Source organism: Saimiri boliviensis, chromosome 4, assembly GCF_048565385.1.
Source record: "Saimiri boliviensis isolate mSaiBol1 chromosome 4, mSaiBol1.pri, whole genome shotgun sequence".
NCBI lineage: Eukaryota > Metazoa > Chordata > Mammalia > Primates > Cebidae > Saimiri > Saimiri boliviensis.
Genome location: NC_133452.1, coordinates 90,544,375 through 90,565,552, shown reverse-complemented (window position 1 = coordinate 90,565,552; position 21,178 = coordinate 90,544,375). Strand labels below are relative to the sequence as shown.

The following is a 21,178-nucleotide window of genomic DNA, read 5'->3' as shown; positions in this document are numbered from 1 at the left end:
GAGATCCAAGATGGCTGATCACTAGCAGCTCGGGATTGTAGCTCCCAGTGAAAGCGCAAAGAACGAGAGGACGCCACACCTTCACATGAATTCTTGTTACTCACGCACCAGGAGATTCCCAGCGGAGGAGCCCCACGGGTCGCCAGCGCAACTCTTGTGACCGGCGAGGCGGTTTTGCCGGCGCCTCAGAGCGTCGATTCTTGGTGCAGAGTCAGAAAAGCACCATCAATCTTAACGCTGCTGATTTAGTCGGTGCAGTGGGTTGCTCAGATTTTGGCGCTGAGAATCATTAAGTTGGACGTCCACTCAGAAACCCAACTACAAAGACGGTAATTATAAAGACCACAGATGGATAAATCTACAACAAAGGGAAGAAAACAGCCAAAAAAGGCTGAGAATACCCAAGATGAGAACGCCTCTCCCTCAGCAAGGGATCACAGTTCCTCATCAGCAACAGAACAAGGCTTGATGGAGAACAAGTGTGTTCCAATTACAGAAGCAGGCTTCAAAATGTGGATAATAAGAAACTTCTGTGAATTAAAAGAACTTGTTCTAACCCAATCCAAAGAAACTAAGAACTCTGAAAAAAGGTTTGATGAAATGTTAACAAGAATACACAATTTAGAGAGGAAAATAAGTGAATTGATGGGGCTGAAAAACACAATACGAGAACTACGTGAAGTATGCACAAGTTTTAACAGCTGAATTGATCAAGCCGAAGAAAGGATATCAGAGGTCGAAGGCCAACTCAATGAAATAAAACGAGAAGACAAGATTAGAGAAAAAAGGATAAAAAGGAACGAGCAAAGTCTCCAAGAAATATGGAACGATGTGAAAAGACCTAATCTACGTTTGATAGGTGTACCTGAACGTGACGAAAAGAATGAATCCAAGCTGGAAAATATGCTTCAGGACATTATTCAGGAAAATTTTCTCAACCTAGTAAGGCAGGATAATATTCAACTCCAGGTAATACAGAGAACACCACAAAGATATTCCTCAAGAACAACAACTCCAAGGCACATAATCGTCAGATTCACCAGGGTTGAAATGAAGGAGAAAATACTAAGGGCAGCCAGAGAGAAAGGTCAGGTTACCCACAAAGGGAAGCCTATCAGACTTACAGCAGATCTCTCAGCAGAAACCCTACAAGCCAGAAGAGAGTGGGGACCAATATTCAACATCCTTAAAGAAAAGAACTTTCAACCAAGAATTTCACATCCAGCCAAGCTAAGCTTCATAAGTGAAGGAAAAATAAAGTTTTTTTGTGAACAAGCAAGCACTCAGAGATTTCATCACCACCAGGCCTGCTTTACAAGAGCTTCTGAAAGTACCACTACACATAGAAAGGAACAAACAGTATCAGCCTTTCTAAAAAATACCGACAAGTAAAGAGCATCAATATAATGAAGAATTTATATCAACTAATGGGCAAAATAGCCAGCTAATATTAAATGGCAGTATTAAATTCACATATATCATTATTAATTCTAAATTTAAATTGACTAAATCCCCCAATCCAAAGACAGACAGGCAATTTGGATAAAAAACTAAAACCCATCAGTATGCTGCATCCAGACCCATCTCACATTCAAGGATACACAAAGACTCAAAACAAGGGATGGAGAAAGATTTACCAACCAAACAGAGAGCTAAAATAAATAAATAAAAAGCAGAAGTTACAATTTTTGCCTCTGATAAAATAGTCATTAAAGCAACAAAGATCAAAAGAAGCAAAGAAGGACGTTATATAATGATAAAAGGATCAATGCAACAACAAGAAGAGCTAAAGATCCTAAATATATACGTGCCCAATACAGGAATACCCAGACATACAAGACTAATAAAGAGACTCAGACTCCCACACAATAATAGTGGGAGACTTCAACATTAATATTAGACAGATCAATGAGACAGAAAATTAACAACGATATCCAGGACTTGAACTCAGATCTGGAACAAGTGAACGTAATTAACATTTATAGAACTCTCCACTTTAAATACACAAAATATACCCTCTTATCAGTACCACATCATATCAACTTAGAAGTTTAAACGAAATGTTGGTTGGCTCCTTATTTGTTATTCTCTTCCCTCATTTTCTTTTATGTCTCCTTTATTAAGGACAATTATAGGCATACCCATATTTAGACTGCATTCTAGCCCAGGCAACAAAGCAATACCCCCATCCTCTCTCCCTCTTCCTCTTTCTCTTTCTTCCTCTTCTTTCTTTTTCTTATTATTTTTTTCTTTCTAAAAAAAAAACAAAAACAAATTCCAGGAGGTAGGAACCTGGATAACTTGTATGACTTTAACACTCAGATCTCCCCCAACAGCACAATTCAGTTTCCTAAGAGTGAATTTTTAAACTTCCTGTATCAATGCCTTAACTCAGTTTCCCTTCTCCATGTCTCACTCTCATTAACTTCTGTTGTGTGTGATTATATGCAGACTGGACACCAGTATTCTAGAGTAAGATGATCTGGATTCTATTCTGATAAACTGGGTCAAACAGGCACTCATCTGATGCAGGTGAAACTCCAGTGCAGGAACTTCTATGACAACATTTATTGGACATAATTTTAACTGAAATGGTCTATTTGAAGTGGTTTCTTTAGATGTGAACATTAATTTTTCTCTTAATCTTCTGTTAACTAATTTCTTGGTAATGTACTCAAAAGAGCTTTTCAACCAGTCTTCCTATGTAAGCAGTTACTACGATACTCACTCTCTGTTACTTTTCCTTATACTGCACACTTTGGCCAGCAATGAATTGAGCCCTGATTTACACATTATGCTGAACTCTCACATTCTAAATATATTTATTCTTTTGGAATTTTAGGTATTTGGCAAATATTGAAGCATTGGGGAGATTAAAGAGAATCAAACACAACATTAGCAGATTCAACTACAATCTGCAGAGGAAATAACCAAATAAGTTGCTATTTTAAACAATTTAAGCAAACAGGAGGGATTATTTCAGAACTCACATACAGTATCTATAGGCAAGAAAATAACTGAAGCAGTGATGCTTAAAAAGACTTGGTGAAGGTTAATACTTGAATCCCTGTAAGTTATTTCATATATTTGACGTCACAGGCGTGAAGGTGAGTATGGATAATCGGTTTTCTTCTTTAAGCAGCCAATAAGAATGTTAAACTATAAATAAGACTTCATATTATATAAAGAATAAAAGACTGAAATCATTGCCTTACAACTACTGTATTATTTCAAGAACTACATCTGTATCGATCAAATGTGGAAGGACAGGATATACAGTTCAATACCAGGGAAGCAAGATTTTAAAATTAGGGATAGGCCAAAACCTAAACACAGAATGGTCTTTAAAAAAAAAAAAAAAAAAAGCCTTCAAGTAGAGTAAGTTTTCTATAACAATACATGGTAGTTAAACGCCTGCGTCTAGTAACATGATTTGGGGAAAAATATTAATTGCAGATTAATGGCAAAGATTCTGTGCGAGGTCAAGGCAGGGAGTGACGGCGCGCGGGAGCGGCGGAAGGGCTGGTCTCGCCGTCCCAGAACGGGTTCCACGTCCACACGCCCGCACTGCGGCCCTGGCGGGAGCGTTTTCATTCACTATTCTAAACGCGCAATCCCAAGATCCCGTTCACCCCAATTCCTGGAAAGAACCTTACAACGGTCAATCTCTTCCCTGGAGTGGAAAATCAACTTCCAGTGTCGCTAATCGATCCTTCCAAAATCCTAGCCCTCTCGGCCCCAATTCCTACATAATTCAGCCTGTACCCTACACCCTGAGGGATCTCAACTCATCCCCATACCGCTCCCAGCCGTCCCCGCTCTAAAGGCCGCCGCGTGGCTCAGTTCTGCCCACGCCGGGCCCTGAGGGCGGCGCAGAACGCCCCGCCCAGACGAGCGTGGCGGAAGTAGCTTGCCGGGCTGGGAGCCGCGCGCCACTCGGCCGAGCGCGCATGCGCAGGTACCGCGAGTGCTGGGGGTGTCCGTAGCGCTAACTCCTTAGTCTCCTCAACCCCCGCCCACGCCATCTTGCACCCCCCCATGCCCCCCGCCACACTGCCGAGTCACCTTTTGCCTTTCTACACTCCACATTCCCTGCCCCCCACCCCGCCCCTTTCCAAGCGTGTCCCGGGCCGCAGCAGCAGAAACCGCATCATCACCCCCACATTCTCCACGCTGGAAGCGCAGCCGTGCCTACAAGGGTTCTTAAAGCAGAGGTTGTGGGGCGTGCGGGGGACGGTGCGGGTGGGGGAGACTTCGGGGAGCCGGGAGGGACGCAGCGCGGAGATCCCCGCGTATCTGGGTCCCCGCGCCGGCCACGCCCTGGCCCCGGCTCGCGGGCGGCCGCCTGGGTCTTCCGCGTCGACGCCGGAGGGTTGAAGGGAGGGCGGCCGTGGGAGGCGCTGGCCGGGCGCAGCGCCCCGGTTCCGCCGCAGAGCGTGGAGTTGACTCTCGACTCCTCCCTGTCGGCGGTGGGCGTGGGGTGAGGGGGGCTGGGCTGTGTTAAGAAGCGGGGTGCACGGGTCATCTAGGTAGTGCTGGGGACTGCAGGGGGAATCATGAAAGAGGGAAGTTGTTGCTTTATGGCAGGGCGAGAGAAGAGTTAGGTAGGTAGTGAGAGTGTAGCATCCAGAAAGAGGAAAAGATTGGCTGTGTTCTCTGTGGGGTGAGCTCACGTCTGTGACCCCTGGGGAAATTACTGAGTTTGTCTTTGCCTCGTTTTGGTCTGTAAAATGGCGATCTTATTGCCTAGTTCAGCATTGGGACGATGATGTGAGAAAATACACGTTAAAAAGCTTAGAACAGCGCCAGGTACTGCTCATTACATGTTAGCTCTACTTTTGCTCTCCATGTTTTGGGAGTTCAGAATGATTGTGACCTTATCTTCTCGGAGAATCAGGACACTTTCTGACAAGTGAGAGTGAAGTTATGAAGATAGTGCTATGTAATATTGACACTCCGACGATCCTGGACATAGTATTACTGTACACGTGGATAAATTAGCATTTCTCAATGAGGTTAATAGAAATAGTAAACGATTTCGGTAGAAAGAAATGTGTATGTATATATACATATGTATATATATATATGCGTGTGTGTTTATATATGTATATATGTGTTTGTATATATATTTATTTGGAAGGAGAGGACCTGGGGTCTCTTTGGAAGAGTAATTAAATTCGCCCTGCAAAGATTTACTTGAAGCACAGAACTTGGGAATTTCTGGTGAATGTTTCAAAGAGGCTGAATTTGACTAAGAGGAACATTTCTTGATAGTACTTTGCAAGAATGGAATGCACGTCTTTGTGCTATTAAAAGTTTCTTATCTCAAGATATTCAGGACATTGGAGCAAAGTGTGCCTAAGTCTAGAGCTGCACTTTTCAGTAGCAGTTTCTGCCGTGATGGAGATGTTCTATAATCTGTGCCAGTAGGCATTAGTGGTAGCCACTAGGCACAGTGACTCTTCAGCACTTGAAATGCGATGAGTATCACTGAGGAACTTAATATTTAATTTTATTCATAAGTTAATAAGTTGATTTACGTTTAAATACCTACAGGTGGCTACTGGTGGCTACTGCATTGGACAGCACAGGTCTACAATTGAGATTTTTGAGTCCTTCCAACTCTTAATACGGTTGAGTTTTAAATCAAAGAAGCCAACTCTTTGCAACATTTATTGCCTTAGGGAATCATCATTATATTCAAATAATGCCTTTCATTTTCAAATACTGAAGTTCAGAGCATGGGTCTGTAAGTACTTATTTACATCTTGACAAAGCAAAGCATTCTTTCGTCTCCTAGGTTATACAGCTTATGCCAGATTCACAGACCTATGACAATATTAACTGGATTTTTCTTTAAACATTATTGTAGTATATTGTGATTTTGGGTTTCTACTATCTTTTACCACTTTGGTTAGTTTTCAGCGAGAACTTTCCAGCTCTTTTATTTAAGTTTTTTTCTTTTTTAACCTTTTGTATAGTAAATCGATTTGAAAAATTGTAGCTCTTGAGTATTGGGACATTTTAGAACTAGTTTCATGGTTATCCAAATCTTTTGGAGAGATAAGTGAAATTAGGTGATGTTTCACAAAAGTACTTTCCCTGAAATATGTGCATCTGTTTTTTTGTTTTTTTGTTTTTGTTTTTTTTTTCAGTTGCTTGACCTGATGTCTGTAAAATGATGCCCTTGGGCCAGGCAGTTGGCTCATGTTTGTAATCCCAGCACTTTGGGAGACTGAGGCCAGAGGTTCTCTTGAACCCAAGAGTTCAAGGCTGCAGTGAGTCATGGTTAGGCCTGGCCTTCCAGCCAGGGCTACAGAGGGAGACCCTGTCTCTTAAAAATAAATAAATAAATAAATAAATAAATAAATGATGTTCTTGATCTCAAGGCCGAAGATAATCTTTAGATCTGGAACAATAACTTAAAGCTCACGAGTTAATCGGATGAGAATAGCTCATAATATATGAATCAGAATGGGGTACTTTTATGGGTGACCATAATACCTTAATTTTTCTGAGACAGTCATGGCTTAAAGCCTGATTGTTCCAGCACCGTTATTTAATAGAGCCCCTTTCACTATCAAAAATGCTCCAGTTGGGACCACATAATGTCATCCTACTGTCAGCCTTGTTGGAATTTGTAATATATAGTTTTAGGACAATTAACCATGTTGCAGTATCATAATTACTTTATTATTACTATTATTTTTTGAGATGGAGTTTCGCTTTTGTTGCCCAGGTTGGAGTGCAATGGTGGGATCTTGGCTTACTGCAACCTCTGCCTTCCAGGTTCAAGCAATTCTCCTGCCTCAGCCTCCCTAGTAGCTGGAATTACAGGCATGTACCACCATGCCCGACTGGTTTTTGTATTTTTAATAGAGACAGGGTTTCACCATGTTGGCCAGGCTGGTCTTGAATTCTTGACCTCAAGTGATCCACCTGCCTCAGCCTCCGAAAGTACTGGGACTACAGGCATGAGCCACCGTGCTCGGTCAGAAATATACTTTAAAACAGTGACAAAATTACTGTTTTTGGGTCTAAATAATAAATGAGATACATGGAATAAGGCCAGCAAGTGACTTTCCCATTTAAGCCACTGATAATTTTAAAATTTTGCTTTGGTTAGAAATCTTGAGCAGCTTGATTTTTGGTTCCCTCTGGAAAAAATTATCTTTTGATAGAGGTGACTGCAAAGCATGTTAGTCCATGTCAGTCAAATCAGGAGTTTGAGTATTTGTGTTGCAATAACACCGATTTTATTTTATGGTGAGGTTGAATAGTGAAATCCATCAGAAATCTGATTATGTATTAGAATGTTAAAGAAGGGTTTTGCTTACAGTTTACTTAAATAATGAGAAATAATTCAGCCACGTGCATTATTCAGTTTATGCTGAAGTGGGTAAAATATTTTATTGACGCTCTAACACTTGATTTGTGTTCTGACTCTGCTGCTTACTAACCATGTAATTTGGGATAAGTTATTTAATCTTCCTAAGAATACTCAGGTTCCTCATTTATAAAATGTAGATGGTAATGGCATCTGCTTCTAGGTTCATAAGAGGTTAATTTAGATTTAGGCTGCTGTAGCCTTAAGTTTATTAATAATCTAGAAGTGATAATAATATTCTGAGATGTTCTGTGGGTTGGTGGACAGAACACCAAGACCCAATTCTGTAAACCTAGCTTTGCCCTTTTCTACCGCATTCTTTTTGTCATTTCAGTTAAGGTATTTAACTTATATCTGAGCCTCAATTTCCTCATCAGTAAAATGGAATTAGTATGCTACCTCATCCCACCTTCTCATAGGACTGTTGGTGGCATCAAATGAGAACTACGTTTAAAAATTGTTGTCTTGGCCGGGGGCGGTGGCTCAAGCCTGTAATCCCAGCACTTTGGGAGGCCGAGGCGGGTGGATCACGAGGTCAAGAGATCGAGACCATCCTGGTCAACATGGTGAAACCCCGTCTCTACTAAAAATACAAAAAATTAGCTGGGCATGGTGGCTCGTGCCTGTAATCCCAGCTACTCAGGAGGCTGAGGCAGGAGAATTGCCTGAACCCAGGAGGCGGAGGTTGCGGTGAGCCGAGATCGTGCCATTGCACTCCAGCCTGGGTAACAAGAGCAAAACTCCGTCGCAAAAAAAAAAAAAAAAAAAAAAAAAAAAAAAAAAAAAAAAAAATTGTTGTCTTACTTTACAAACATTTTTATGTTGAATTGGTTTTGTCTCATCTTGTCTGCCTACAACCTCCACTAAAGAGTGACCTGCAAAAAATGTTTTGTAAATTTTGTGTAACAGCATAGATAGTAATAAGCACCATTAATAAAGGCAATTCTCTTTTACAAATAATATTGCAAGTCACAGGCCAGGCATGGTAGCTCACACCTGTAATCACAGCACTTTGGGAGGCTGAGGTGAGCAGATCACTTGAGGTTAGGATTTGGAGACAAGCCTGGCCAACATGGCGAAACCCCGTCTCTACTAAAAAACACAAAAAATTAGCCGGGCATGGTGATACACGCCTGTAGCCCCAGCTACTCAGGAGGCTGAGGCAGTAGAATCGCTTGAACCAGGGAGGTGGAGGTTGCAGTGAGCCGAGATCGTGCCACTGCACTCCCACCTGGGTGACACAGCAAGACTCTGTCTCAAAAACTAACCAACCAAACAAAAAAACCCAAATAATATTATAAGTCACTTTACAATTTTGTCGTAAGTGCTTTATTGATCTGGTCACAGTATATTTTCTACATAAAACAACTCCATACTTCTGCTAAGGGAGAACCATTTTCTTGGGCATTTGATGAGGTCCTTCCATTGTATCTAATTTATCCAAACATATTCCCACCTAATAGATTATACTAATGAGGCTCTTACTTTCTAGAATGAGTCTGTCAAGCTTTTCTGTACTGTAATTTTCCCTCTGAAAATATCTGGCTTGTAGTTAATGGGTAGTGAAGGATAAATAAGATGATGAACATGAAAATAGTGGCTGGCGCTATGACTCATGCCTGTAATACCAGCACTTTGGGAGGCCAAGATGGGCCCAGACTGCTTGAGTCTAAGAGTGATGGGCAAAATAGTGAGACCTGGTCTTTACAAAAAATTAGAAACAAAAATTAGCTGGGCCAGTTGTGGTAGCTTAAACCTCTAATCCCAGCACTTTCGGAGGCTGAGGCTGGTGGGTCACCTGAAGTCAGGAGTTCAAGATTAGCCTGGCAAATATGGTGAGACTCTGCCACTACTAAAAATACAAAAATTAGCCAGGTGTCTTGGTGTGCACCTGTAATCTCAGCTACTTGGGAGGCTGAGGCACAAGACTTGCTTGAAGCTGGGAAGCAGAGGTTGCAGTGAGCCAAGATTGCACCACTGAAGCCCGGGTGACAGAGCAAAACTCCATCTTGAAAAAAAAAAATTAATAGTCAAGCTTGGTGGTTCATGCCTGTAGTACCAGCTGCTTGGGAGGCTGAGTGGGGATAATTGCTTGAGCAGGGGAGGTGGAGATTGCAGTGAGCTGAGATTGTGCCACTGCACTCCATTGGGGGGACGGAGAGAGAGACCTTATCTCAAAAAAAAAAAAATAAATAAAATAGTGTGCTGTTTGGTGTAGGTATGTAGGAGTTACTGAATAAAATGCTGTTGACTTCACAGGATAGTAAATTGAAATAATTTGTTTGAATATGCTTTATAAACTAAAATAACATACAAATATAAATCATTAAAAATATCGAAATTACTTTTGCTGATTTAAATACTATAGTGGTTTTTTCACTGAATTCTGCGTATTTCACTTTATTCATATTAGTCTTAAAAGCCTACTTTTAGTCATAACATTCTTTGAGAATATACCTGTCTAACATAATCTTTTGTGATATATTTTCAAGAAGCTATGCTTTTGCTTGAGTTCATCATCATCATTGTTGGCATAAACTATACGCCTTATATGTACAAGGCACTATCCTAAGGGCGTTACACACACTATTTATGTAACCTATGAGAGAAGTAATTTTAATCTCCATTTTAGAGATGAGGGAACTGAGGCAGGGAGGTGGCATAACTTGCCCAAGGTCATGTGTAAGTGTTAGAGTCTATAATTGAAATCCAGAGCCTAGCTCTTTACTGCTCCCATTGTGGTTTGGCATAGGCAGATATTAATATTTCACAACACAGTTCACTGTGACATACGCATTGTGGAGGCAATGTGGGTTAGTTATGATAAACTTTTATTTGTATATTCCTTGTTGTGTAGTAGAAAGAACTCTGGACCAGGTGTCGGGGGACCTCAGTTTTAGTCCCAGCTTGTATCACTAAATAGTAGTGTGTCCTTGGGCAGTTCAAGAAACCCCTCTGGACTTCAGTTCCTCACCTGAAAAATGAGGGATTTGGAGGAAATTAGTGATCTTCAAACTGTAGTTCTGAAGTCTGCTCAGATGTCTTTGGTTCCCCTCCCACCAATTTGCATATATATTTGTTTAGTATAGTTGTTTATCCATCTTCCTAAGATTTTCTTTTACACGAAAAATTTCTTAACTGTGTGTTTAAAGTCATCAGTCTCCAAGATAACTTATTGACCATGTAAGTCCCCTGACTGCTGATTTCACAATATTTTAGTGTGTTAGGAGATAGAGAATGAAAAAACTAAGGCACTAAAATGAGAGGATTTTTATTAAAAGGTAAGGTATCTAAATGGCCTGAATATTTCAGGTTATCAGCTATCTGGGATCAAAGCCCGATTTTTATTGGATTTGTGACCTTCAGCCAGTATTTTTACTTAGTTTCCTCATTGGTAGAGGGAGAATATTAGTTTTGTAGGGTAATTGTGAAAAAGAAAAAGTGAGCGAATACAGGTGAAACACCTTTTAGGAACTCCAAATTAATCTATTTTTTACAAGCCTACAGTAAAACTCCCATTCATTTTTCTTTTTGGTCACACAAACTATGTTTTGAAACACATCAGATATTTTGTAAATAGTTTAATTTACAAAAATTAAATTAGAATTCTCGTAAGCTTTATTATTTCTAAAATAGGAATCTAGAGTGGAAGAGAGTCTTGACTTTTAAGAGAACTGCTTATTTTTTTGACGTCTTTGTCAAATACACTTACCTCTTACTGTTAGGGGTATAATTGGTGCCAGAATCTTCCACATATCTCAAAAGTTAACCATTAAGTAATTCTATTAATTTTGTGTAAAAACAACAGTGTTTTAACGTTGGAAAAGTAAGTGTGCTATGTGCCATTTGTCAGGGCTTAAGGATAATCTGATAGGCACATTTGCCGTGTACTTTAGGGTCTGTTTTTGCGAAGATTTTTTTTTTAACCCTATTTTTCTGTAAGAGTGCTGGATATGAAAGCATATGGAATACAAACTGAATATGAGACTAAAGAAGGAGAATAAAATAGAAACTCCTGTGTCTGAGCAGTCTATCACTGGGTTCCTATGCCTGTTAATTTAAAAAGATACTCATGTAGGATATGTAAAGCTAAACAGTTTTAGCTGTTTCTCATCTAGAGAGAAAGGAAGGGGGTAGTTTCATGGTTTATAGGGTGTTTTGATATTATTTTCAATTCAGATTTTCTTTTAGTGCTCATTATATGGAACCCTGTGAGACAAATTATTCCTGACAGAGAAACTGAACTTACGAGATTAGTTGATCCTTACACAAAGTTCTGTTACATTGACTAATTATCCTTCTTAACAGAAATCCTGTGACCGTGATTTTATTTCAGTTGTCTACTAGTTGTTTCAAACTTAACATAGCCCCAACTGAACTGTTTTTTTTCCCCTTCTTAGGCTTCTGGATTTCAGTAAATGGCACCACCATTCAACCGGTTTCTAAGGCCCCCAGAATTCAGTCATCCTTGACTGCTCTTCTATCAGGCCCCATGTCTAATCCATCAGCAAGTCAGTTCTCCTTTCAAGATATATTCCAGAAAGCTGACCACTTCTCATCATCTCTACTTGTTAAACTAGTTTAAGCCACTGTCATCTCTTGTCTGCACAACCTCAGTAACTTCCTAACTTGATTGCACTCTTGCCTCTGTAGAGTACATTCTTGCAGCTGCCAGAGTTATCTTTTAAAACCTAAAACATTTGAAGTAACTTCCCTTTTCAAAATTCTTGGCTGGGCGTGGTGGCTCACGCCTGTAATCCCAGCACTTTGGGAGGCCGAGGCGGGTGGATCACGAGGTCAAGAAATCGAGACCATCCTGGTCAACATGGTGAAACCCCGTCTCTACTAAAAATACAAAACATTAGCTGGGCATGGTGGCGCGTGCCTGTAATCCCAGCTACTCAGGAGGCTGAGGCAGGAGAATTGCCTGAACCCAGCAGGCGGAGGTTGTGATGAGCCGAGATCGTGCCATTGCACTCCAGCCTGGGTAATGAGCAAAACTCCATCTCAAAACAAAACAAAACAAAATTCTCTAATAGCTTCACATTACACTCAAGTGAAATGTGAACTCCTGTGGCCTGAAGGCTTTATAAGACCTGCCCTTTTGCTACCTCTGTATTCATGTCTCCAGCCACACTGACCACAGGATTTTGGTACTTTGCCATTCTTTTTATTGGGAAGTTCTCCTGAGCTCCCTCCCAGATCTTATATTAAATGCCATCTCCTAGTTGAAATCAACTTGTTTTTTTTTTTTTTTTTTTTTTTAATAGTATTTGTTATTACCTCAAATTACATTTATGTGCTTGTTTCTTGCATTATAATATATTTCTTTTTGTCTGACTTAGTCACTGCTTTATCCCTGCCTCTTAGAGCAGTGTTTGGCCTGTAGCAGATACCCAGTAGTATGAAGAATCCAAATCACTGGTGGCATTGGCTTTAAATAAGAGGATGTCTTTACTATAAGAGATGTGAATTAAGGGAGGATCCAGTGTTTTTGGTGGAGGAGAGTGGAGGGAATTACTAAATGATAGCTTTTCATTTCTCTGGAAGTAGAAGAAGATGTCATCTGTCCATAGTTGGGGGAGGGATTCACTGTGGGACAGAGGCTTATTCAACTAAAATAATTAGTATGTACTAAAGTAGTTAAATATTAAACTAATATAAACTAAAATAATTAGATGTCAGAAAGAATTTCTTTTGTTATGTATCTGGGAAGGTTTCTTGGAGATGGGCTTAGGTCAGTAGAGTTTGGATAGATTGAGAGATATTGTATTGTTTCAAAAAGTATTGTGAGTAGAAAGAACTGTAGAGGTAAAGGTGCAAAAGAACATGGGATGGTTCTGAAGATAGTGAAAGTTTGATTTGACTACTGTAGGAAAGGAGGCTGGGGAGGGCAGGTGGGACTGATTTGAGATAAGTTTATAAACCAGGCTTCTTAATGCCTTCCAAAGTCCACTTAAAATGGGGCATGTATTAATATATTGAAATTACCATTGTGTTATTCTATACAGTAGGTCTAGAAGTTTTTATAGCTATTTTGAATATTTAATTTTTACGTTTTTGCATTCTCAGTGATTGACCATTTGGTATTATTTTTCACATTAGAAGAAATTTAGATCATGATGTAACCTGATTTTTTTTTTTTTTTAACAACAAAACGCAGTGTATAATAGTGTTGGCTTAGCCATAATTGCTTCCTGGCTTTGGAATTTTATGAAAATAAAAATGTTCTAATTATAAAAGTTTTCTGTTAATTTATGTGGGATGTTCAGGTTATCATTACAATTGAGACTCTGTAGATGCTCCAAATCGGTATGTAGGTCTGCTGAAATAGTTCCCTTCAGCAGTATAAGAAAAAGATAAAAACTTTAAAAAAAATTAATGGGTTGACTGATAATTTTCGCAGTCCAGATTTTGATGATGTTTGGAGGGTGCAGAAACTAATAATAAGGTTCTCAACAATTTCAGGTCTTTTAAGCTTCAAGATATTTCATGGTATTTCTTCTGTGGCCATTTAGTTCCCAAAATATGAGCTCTTAACTAGAAACCCAGTAGCATGTTCATTGCATTTTGTTTAATTCACTTTCTGTGATGTTTAACTTCACTACAATTAAACCTTTTTTTTTTTTTTTTTTTTGATAGCAGTATTTTCTCAGGAAAGGAGTATATCCTTAAATTCTATTGTTTTAAATTAAAGGTAAATGGCAGTTTTTTCTCTCTGAAACACAATTTTACAGGTGTGTTATAGTATTAGTTATTAGATTAATGATCAGATTTAAATACTGTTAATCAGATATGAACTTACTCCTTGGGTTCACATTCAAACTTTGGCATGTTGAAATAATCTAGGTCCCAATCTGCACATCTGAATTCATTTTGGAAAATATGGCAAACAGATGCATTTCAATTGAAAGCTGAAACAACTGCAGGACATTAACCCATTGAGAAGATTACAGTAGGTTTTCAGTTCCACGGTAACTGTATTTATTAGTGAAAATTGAGTGCTCCTGCTTTTAACAGACTTTTTTTTTTTTTTTTTTTTTTTTTAAATGTCTAGAAGAAAGGAAATAGAGCATTGGAATGATAGGACTTTGATGTGTAAAGAAGTTAATGTCAAAAGCAGTTAATTATCTAAATCATCAAACAATGTGGGTACGGGAAATAATTAAAGAGTAATGAGCTACCAGCTCATCATGTCAAGAAAAATGTTATTCACCTGTTTGATATAAAAATTGACTTGACTGTGAAAAGGATGATGATAGTTGTAATAAACTAGGTTTGGGTGACTGGATTTGAAAATGGAAAAGGACCAGATCTCTCCAGAAATGTCTCAGGACATTTGACCATAGGATAATCCCACGGAATGGCATGTCTGTCAGATCTGACAAGTCAACTCAAATCATAACTTTCTGGAAGCTAGGGTTAATACATACTCTTTTGAGTTTAACATGTTCTCCAAGATAGCTCTGTCACCTTCTATTGGTACAAGAGAAGGACATTTCCTGAGGTCTTTGAGAAATCCAGGCTCCCTTTTTTCGCATTTTGTCCTGATTCTGCAGGACTATTTGTGGAAGTCCTTGGTTTCCTATTTCCCCCCAGTCTTGGACTTGTGATGTATTTTTTTTTTTTTTAAATCCAAGTCTCAAATGGTTATGTTTCTTTTCCTATGTTATTTGTAGAGAAAAGTACTTTTTCCAAAAGTCTTTTTAAACAGTGGCACAAATTTAGGTTTAACAAAAGTGATGGTCTTTCTTAGCATTATGTTCTTCATATGTTTGAGAATTTTGGTTTTCAGGTTCCAGTTTGAGTGGAATGTTTTTGTTTTTCTTCTCTTTTTGTGCTCTTGCATTTTTGGTATAGTGGTTTTGGCCTGGCTGTTAGGGCCTCAGACTAGACCAGAGGAATATTGGGATGTTCCAAACCTAGTCACCTAGCTAGTGTGCTGCTTGCCTTGGATCTTTGTCCTGTCGCCTTCTTAAAAGCTTCTTATAAGGCCTATCTCCAGCAATGATTTGTAATAGCTTTTTTTCCCCAACCTTCTTTCGTCGGGCCCAGCCCTTCCATCACAGCCCTTGGTAAGTGACCCATAAAGGGTTTAGGTTCCCTTTATGAATTTTATCATTAGCCACAGGAGTGGTCAGATTAGATACATTAAGAAGATAAATTTGGCAGTAGTATGGAGAATGAACTGAGATGGAGATAGAAGATGTAAATAAGAGTTTTTAGAGGCCCTTAGCAGTAGCACAAGAGGGGAGAGATATGAGAACATACAGAAAGTAGAATTTACTTGATTTCTTGCCAATTGTGGGGTGTAGGAGAAGGAGTCAAAGGTAGTGACTGAGATTTTGAGCCCAAGTGACTAGTAGTTGTAGTGATGTCGTCAATGAAAACTCAAAAGGAAGCTACTTAATATTTGTTTAATTGCATGGAGATCTTTCAGTAAAAATGTTTAAGTTTTAAAAACTTGTGTGATTGTGAGAAAAGGGTAATATATCTAAATTTATGTAAAAGTTTTTAGCAGTTCAAGAAGGGGAATTCTTTTTTATTCTTTAACTTTCCCCTTTAAGGGAAGAGGGAATTCTTAGGGTCTGTTTATTATAATAGCTAGCATTGATTGTATATTCACTGTGTGCTATAAGTATTGTTCTAAATGTTTGTATGTATTCATTTAATTCTCACAACTGCCCTAAGATGGTGAGGTTATCATTGCCATTTACAGATGAGGAAACTGAAGCACAGAGAAGTTAGGTAACTTGCCCAAAGTCTTAGCAAAGGAGCAGAGCTAGGATTCAAATCTAGGCAGTCTGACTCTAGAACTTGCCCTCTTAGTTTACTGAAAGTCCTCTGCACTGCTTTACTTTATCACATGTTCTAAATATCTTACATTCTTCTTTAGAATCTGCAAAAAATATTTTAAGGAAAAGTACAGCTTTGCAAAGTTTATACAAACATATGAAATAATAGCTAACATTTCTTGAGCACTTCTAGTATTAGAGTATAATAGTTGAGGCTTTGCCTACTTTCATGACATTATTTTAAATCCTGCTTACTAATATTTTTAATGCATTAAGTAAAATGGCACACATTAGATTGGCACTGAATTATCATTATGAATCACCTTAATTTTATTGGGAAAAAGTCATATTTTAAATTGAGTAAGTTATTTACCCATAGGATTATAAAATATTGCAATACTTTTGATCTACTGATTGACATTTGTATTTCAGGCTTTGGTTCAAATGGGAATGAATTTATGCTGTAGTTTTCTAATTTTGCATCTTTTACCGGTGGAATTGTTTCTTTAAATGAAATCTTACTTTGAACCTTCATATTTCAACTAGAAAAATCAGAGTTGCTCTGGTAGTCTGAATGAAGCTGGGGGTGTGTTGTGCTTAGGGTCAACCTGGAACATCCTAAAGCATTGCTGATGAACCATAGGGCTCCCTGAAGCACATTTTGAAAACCAATGAGCTCTAGTAAAATATGTTGATAAATATTGTTTTTTACATTATCTATTGTAAAATAGGTGCTAAAGTGTTTATCACTGAAGTGGATAATTGGCCAACATCTTACTAAACTAGTTTTTTCCTATCTTGCTGTTTCATTTTAATATAGAACATTCAGTATAAGTGAATCAGTTTTATGCAAAACAGAAATCAAAAATTTAAATTTTCTCTACTTTTTGAAGCAATTTGTATTTGCTTTCTTTTTTTTACTTATAGCTAGGTATGTTTTGTAAGCTTTATTTCTCCTTTTTATTTAGATGAATAATACTGCAGCTAGTCCAATGGCTTCTGCAACTTCAAGCGGTGGAAGGAGTACGGGGAAGTCTGTAAGCTTTGCAGCAGAGTTACAGAGTATGATGTAAGTACGTCTCTGCATGCTGTTGCTGTTGCTATTTTAAATTTATTCATGTTGAAAGACAATAGGTACAGCAACATTTGTAAAACTTAACTTGGAAATAATTTGTATTTAATCAAGTAAAAATGAAATACTGTGGTAACATTTAAAATTGCCATATAAAGAGGCAAAATTTGTTAAAAATGATACAATGATACTGTATTTGAAAAATTAGTTTTGGCTCATCTTTCTTTATAAATGATAGGATGAATAATCATGTAAACACACTTGCTCTAATTATTATTTGCCAGAGTCTGTGTTGTGGATTGTTTATTTCTATTCTAGTTTATAGATTTAGAAAAATTTGAGACTGATTATATTCTTGGACAGTTGAAATGTTTTCACATGGAAGTTCTTAGTTTTTTTCAACTGCCATAATAATCCTAATTTAAATTAGTTTTTAGTTTTGATAATATTTGAAATCACTGTATTTCAGAACATTGGGGGAAAAACAGAGCATTTAAAAAACAGATGTATAATCTTTGGGAAATTGCAGAGTCATTAAGATTTCTTTCTCAAGGCTCTCTTCAGCTTGATTTCTGGTTTCTTGCGTTGAGTGAGACTACATCTCTTGATTTGGTAACAGGTAGCATATTTATTAGAAATGTCTGTTGATATATACTAGTTTTTCATTATATTGGTTCAGGAGACAATTGTTCGTATAAGCTGGGGGACAACATATTATAGCGCCCTTCTTTTCCTGTGGATATGTTATTCATGACTTATCAGGTAGTTTAAAAGAATATTTCTGTTGAAAGTTTAAGTGTCTTCCTCTTGTGGCTGTATGTTGATAGCCTTCACAGTTGGATTAACACCACTGTGTGATGATTACTGTTCAAAGGTAAAATGAGATTGAGCATATGTCTTATAATTGCATAAAGAACTTACTTTATACAACATTGAAAACATTTAGGTCATAGGTTCTCAAACTTTTTGGCCTCAGGATCCTTTAACTGAAGGATCATTGAAGACTCTGAAGAATATTTGTTTATGAGGATTATATCTATTAGTATTTATTACTTGAAATTTATTATTTAAAAAAATTTTTTTGAGACAAGGTCTCACTCTGTTGTCTAGGCTGGGGTCCAGTGGCATAATCTCGGCTCACTGCATCCTCCATGTCCTGGGCTCAAGCTCTTCTCCCACCTCAGCCTCCCAAGTAGCTGGGATTACAGGGGCATGCCACCACGCCTGGCTAATTTTTGTATTTTTAGTAGAGACAGGGTTCCACCATGTTGCCCAGAATTACTGAGAATTTAAAAAGAAAGAAATTTATGTATTAACTTGAGAAGTGATAAACCTATTATATGTTAATATAAATAATATATTTTTAATAAAAATATTCTAAAGCCAAAAATTGATAACACCTTTCAGATGAGATACCAATAAATTTAACATATTTAGCAACTGTATGGAGTGAGCCTATATTTTAAATTATGGGAAATTTTAAGGGCTTATGCTTATATACATTTTTGTGGATCAGTTTTTTTCATTATAGTTTAGTGGCTTTATATTAAGAACCTTTTATGTTGTATTATGTTAATTATGTTTATGTTTTTAAAAGTGTGTTTTAAAAGGTTTAGAGTAAGGTGACAATTCATTTTTCTGTGGAGATGGTTCATTGATTTACTTTGTATTTTAAAAAACTTAATTTGGGAACTTTCAAACTTATAAACTTATAGTGTAATGATATCCATATATCCATAAACTGGCTTTAACAATAATTGTGTTTTTTCAGTGTTATTTAATCTTTTCCCCTACTCTCTCTTTTTTTTTTTAAAAAAAGTGTTTTAAAGCAAATCTCAGACATCTTATTTCAAAATTCATAGTGTTTATTAAAATAATATACTTGTTAGTAAAGTTAAAAACAGATGACCTATAACAGAGGTCAACAAACTATGACCATGGGCTTGCTGCCTGTTTTTGTAAATAACATTTTATTGTATCATAGCCAGGCTTATTCATTTATCTGTTGTCTGTTGAAGCCTTCATGCTCTGTGCCATTGAGTATTTGTGACAGAAACTATATGGCCTGTAAAACTGACAATATTTGCTATATGGTCTTTTGCAGAAAAAGTTTGATAACCTCTGACCTGTAAAAGACAAGTTGTCTTTAAGAAGAAAGCTCACAAATTAAAAAATAAAAATTAAATAAATCTGTGTATCCATCAAAATTAAAAATAAAATGTTAAAAAAGAAACCCATAAAAATTAAAAATTAAATTTAAAAAAGCTATACAGTAGTATATTCTTTTGTCATTTATACTTAGGAGAGTTTCTATTTAGTGCATTTGATGGCCCTTGGGCCATTAAAAAAAAAAACAAACTGAGGATAAAATAAAGGCTAAATTCAGCACTTTCTTTTTAAATACTTTTGCAAACATCTTCCCAACCAATGTACCTAAGCTGGATTCGGAATGCAAAAGTTATTGTTGGCTACAGCTCTGGAAGAAATGTACATTTTCCTTCTATTTCAGACCTCATAGAGAGTCCACTCCTAATAGTTACATTCATCATTTATAGTCTGAAGTTATTTTTTTCCCCCTTATGAATTTTTTCATAGAACAGGGAAATAGCGCCAAAATTGGGAGAATCTTTTTAAATTTACCAATATTTCTATTGGTATATGATTTTTAGGCTTTTGATTATGTAAAATTAGAATCAGTATGCATTTAATTCTTATGTATATTTCAGACGAGATCGGGCGCGTTCAGGGTGTTATGGCCGTACTTATGTATCTTTCAAATGAGAAAGTGTGGACTTCAGCTGCTGTATTTATTTGGTGTTACAGTAATTTCATTCCGTGAATCCCTACTTTAGTGCTGCTGTTCATAGTTCTAAGCCTGTTTATATTGCTGCTTTTCAATCCTCTGCTGCTGTCTTCCCCATCCATTCACTATTAATGAGTTGTTGTTCTTTTGGCTCCCTGGCCTCTAAATAAGTAACAATATTGTAGTGTAATTTCTGGGGAATGGCTTCACAGAAAGTTGTCTAGTTGCCAAGAACAAATGAAATAGTCATGACCTGCTATTAAATTTAGAACTGGCACCCAGTCTGTCCTAGTGTTAGAGCCTAAAGAACTTACCATATTTTGAATTTGGGTGGTAAATACCACCAGTGAGGCATTCTTAACAGACGATTTTTTTTTGTTTGTTTTTTGTTTTTGTTTTTTTGAGACAGAGTCTCGCTCTGTTGCCCAGGCTGGAGTGCAGTGGCCTTATCTTGGCTCACTGCAACCTCTGCCTCCCAGCCTCAAGTGATTTTCCCACCTCAGCCTCTCAAGTAGCTGGAAATACAGGCACATGCCACCATGCCAGGCTAATTTTTGTATTTTTAGTAGGGATGGGGTTTCACCATGTTGGCCAGGCTGGTCTTGAACTCCTGACCTCAAGTGAGCCACCTGCTTTGGCCTCCCAAAGTGCTGGGATTTCAGGCATGAACCACTGAGCCTGGCCCCTTCTTACAGATTTTAAAGGAGGGAATTGGTAGTCTAACAAAGTGTTAGTGGATTGGGATGATAGCAGTTGTGCCTTATCTAGTGCATATAACTGAGCGGATTTGCTATATGCTCTTTATCACAGCTTCTTTGAATAACCTGTACTGGAATGGTCCAGAGGTTTTTCATTTTTAGGTTATTGAACTCGAACAGCCTGTAAATTTGAAAGTGAAATCTTTTCAGTCAAAATTACAGGTATTTTAACGAACTTCTTAAGAATTTTGATGAATTTAAATGCACTTTGAGGGTCTTCAATGAGTTCTTCCTTACTTTACCCATTTATATATTTCTTGCTTTGTCGTGTACTTTTTCAGTTAGAGGTCTGGTCGTGATGCCAGGTTTCATAGCTCAGTAGTGCTTAGTAATTCTAATGTCATCATGTCTATAAAAATTGGG

General features: G+C 37.8%; 2 protein-coding genes across 3 annotated transcripts in view; one reads left to right on the top strand and one right to left on the bottom strand.

The window, feature by feature from the left end:
* Positions 1–21,178, bottom strand: part of RUNX2 (RUNX family transcription factor 2) — a 223,222-nt gene that overhangs the window by 169,564 nt on the left and 32,480 nt on the right. The gene's annotated exons all lie outside the window — the stretch shown is intronic.
* The window catches only part of SUPT3H (SPT3 homolog, SAGA and STAGA complex component), a 515,287-nt gene continuing 498,240 nt past the window's right edge, over positions 4,132–21,178 (top strand). Inside the window, exons 1-2 of the mRNA XM_003923069.4 lie at positions 4,132–4,214; positions 17,151–17,251. Coding sequence (XP_003923118.1) covers positions 17,151–17,251 — 101 coding nt within the window. The 5' untranslated portion in view covers positions 4,132–4,214. The remainder of the gene's footprint in view (positions 4,215–17,150; positions 17,252–21,178) is intronic.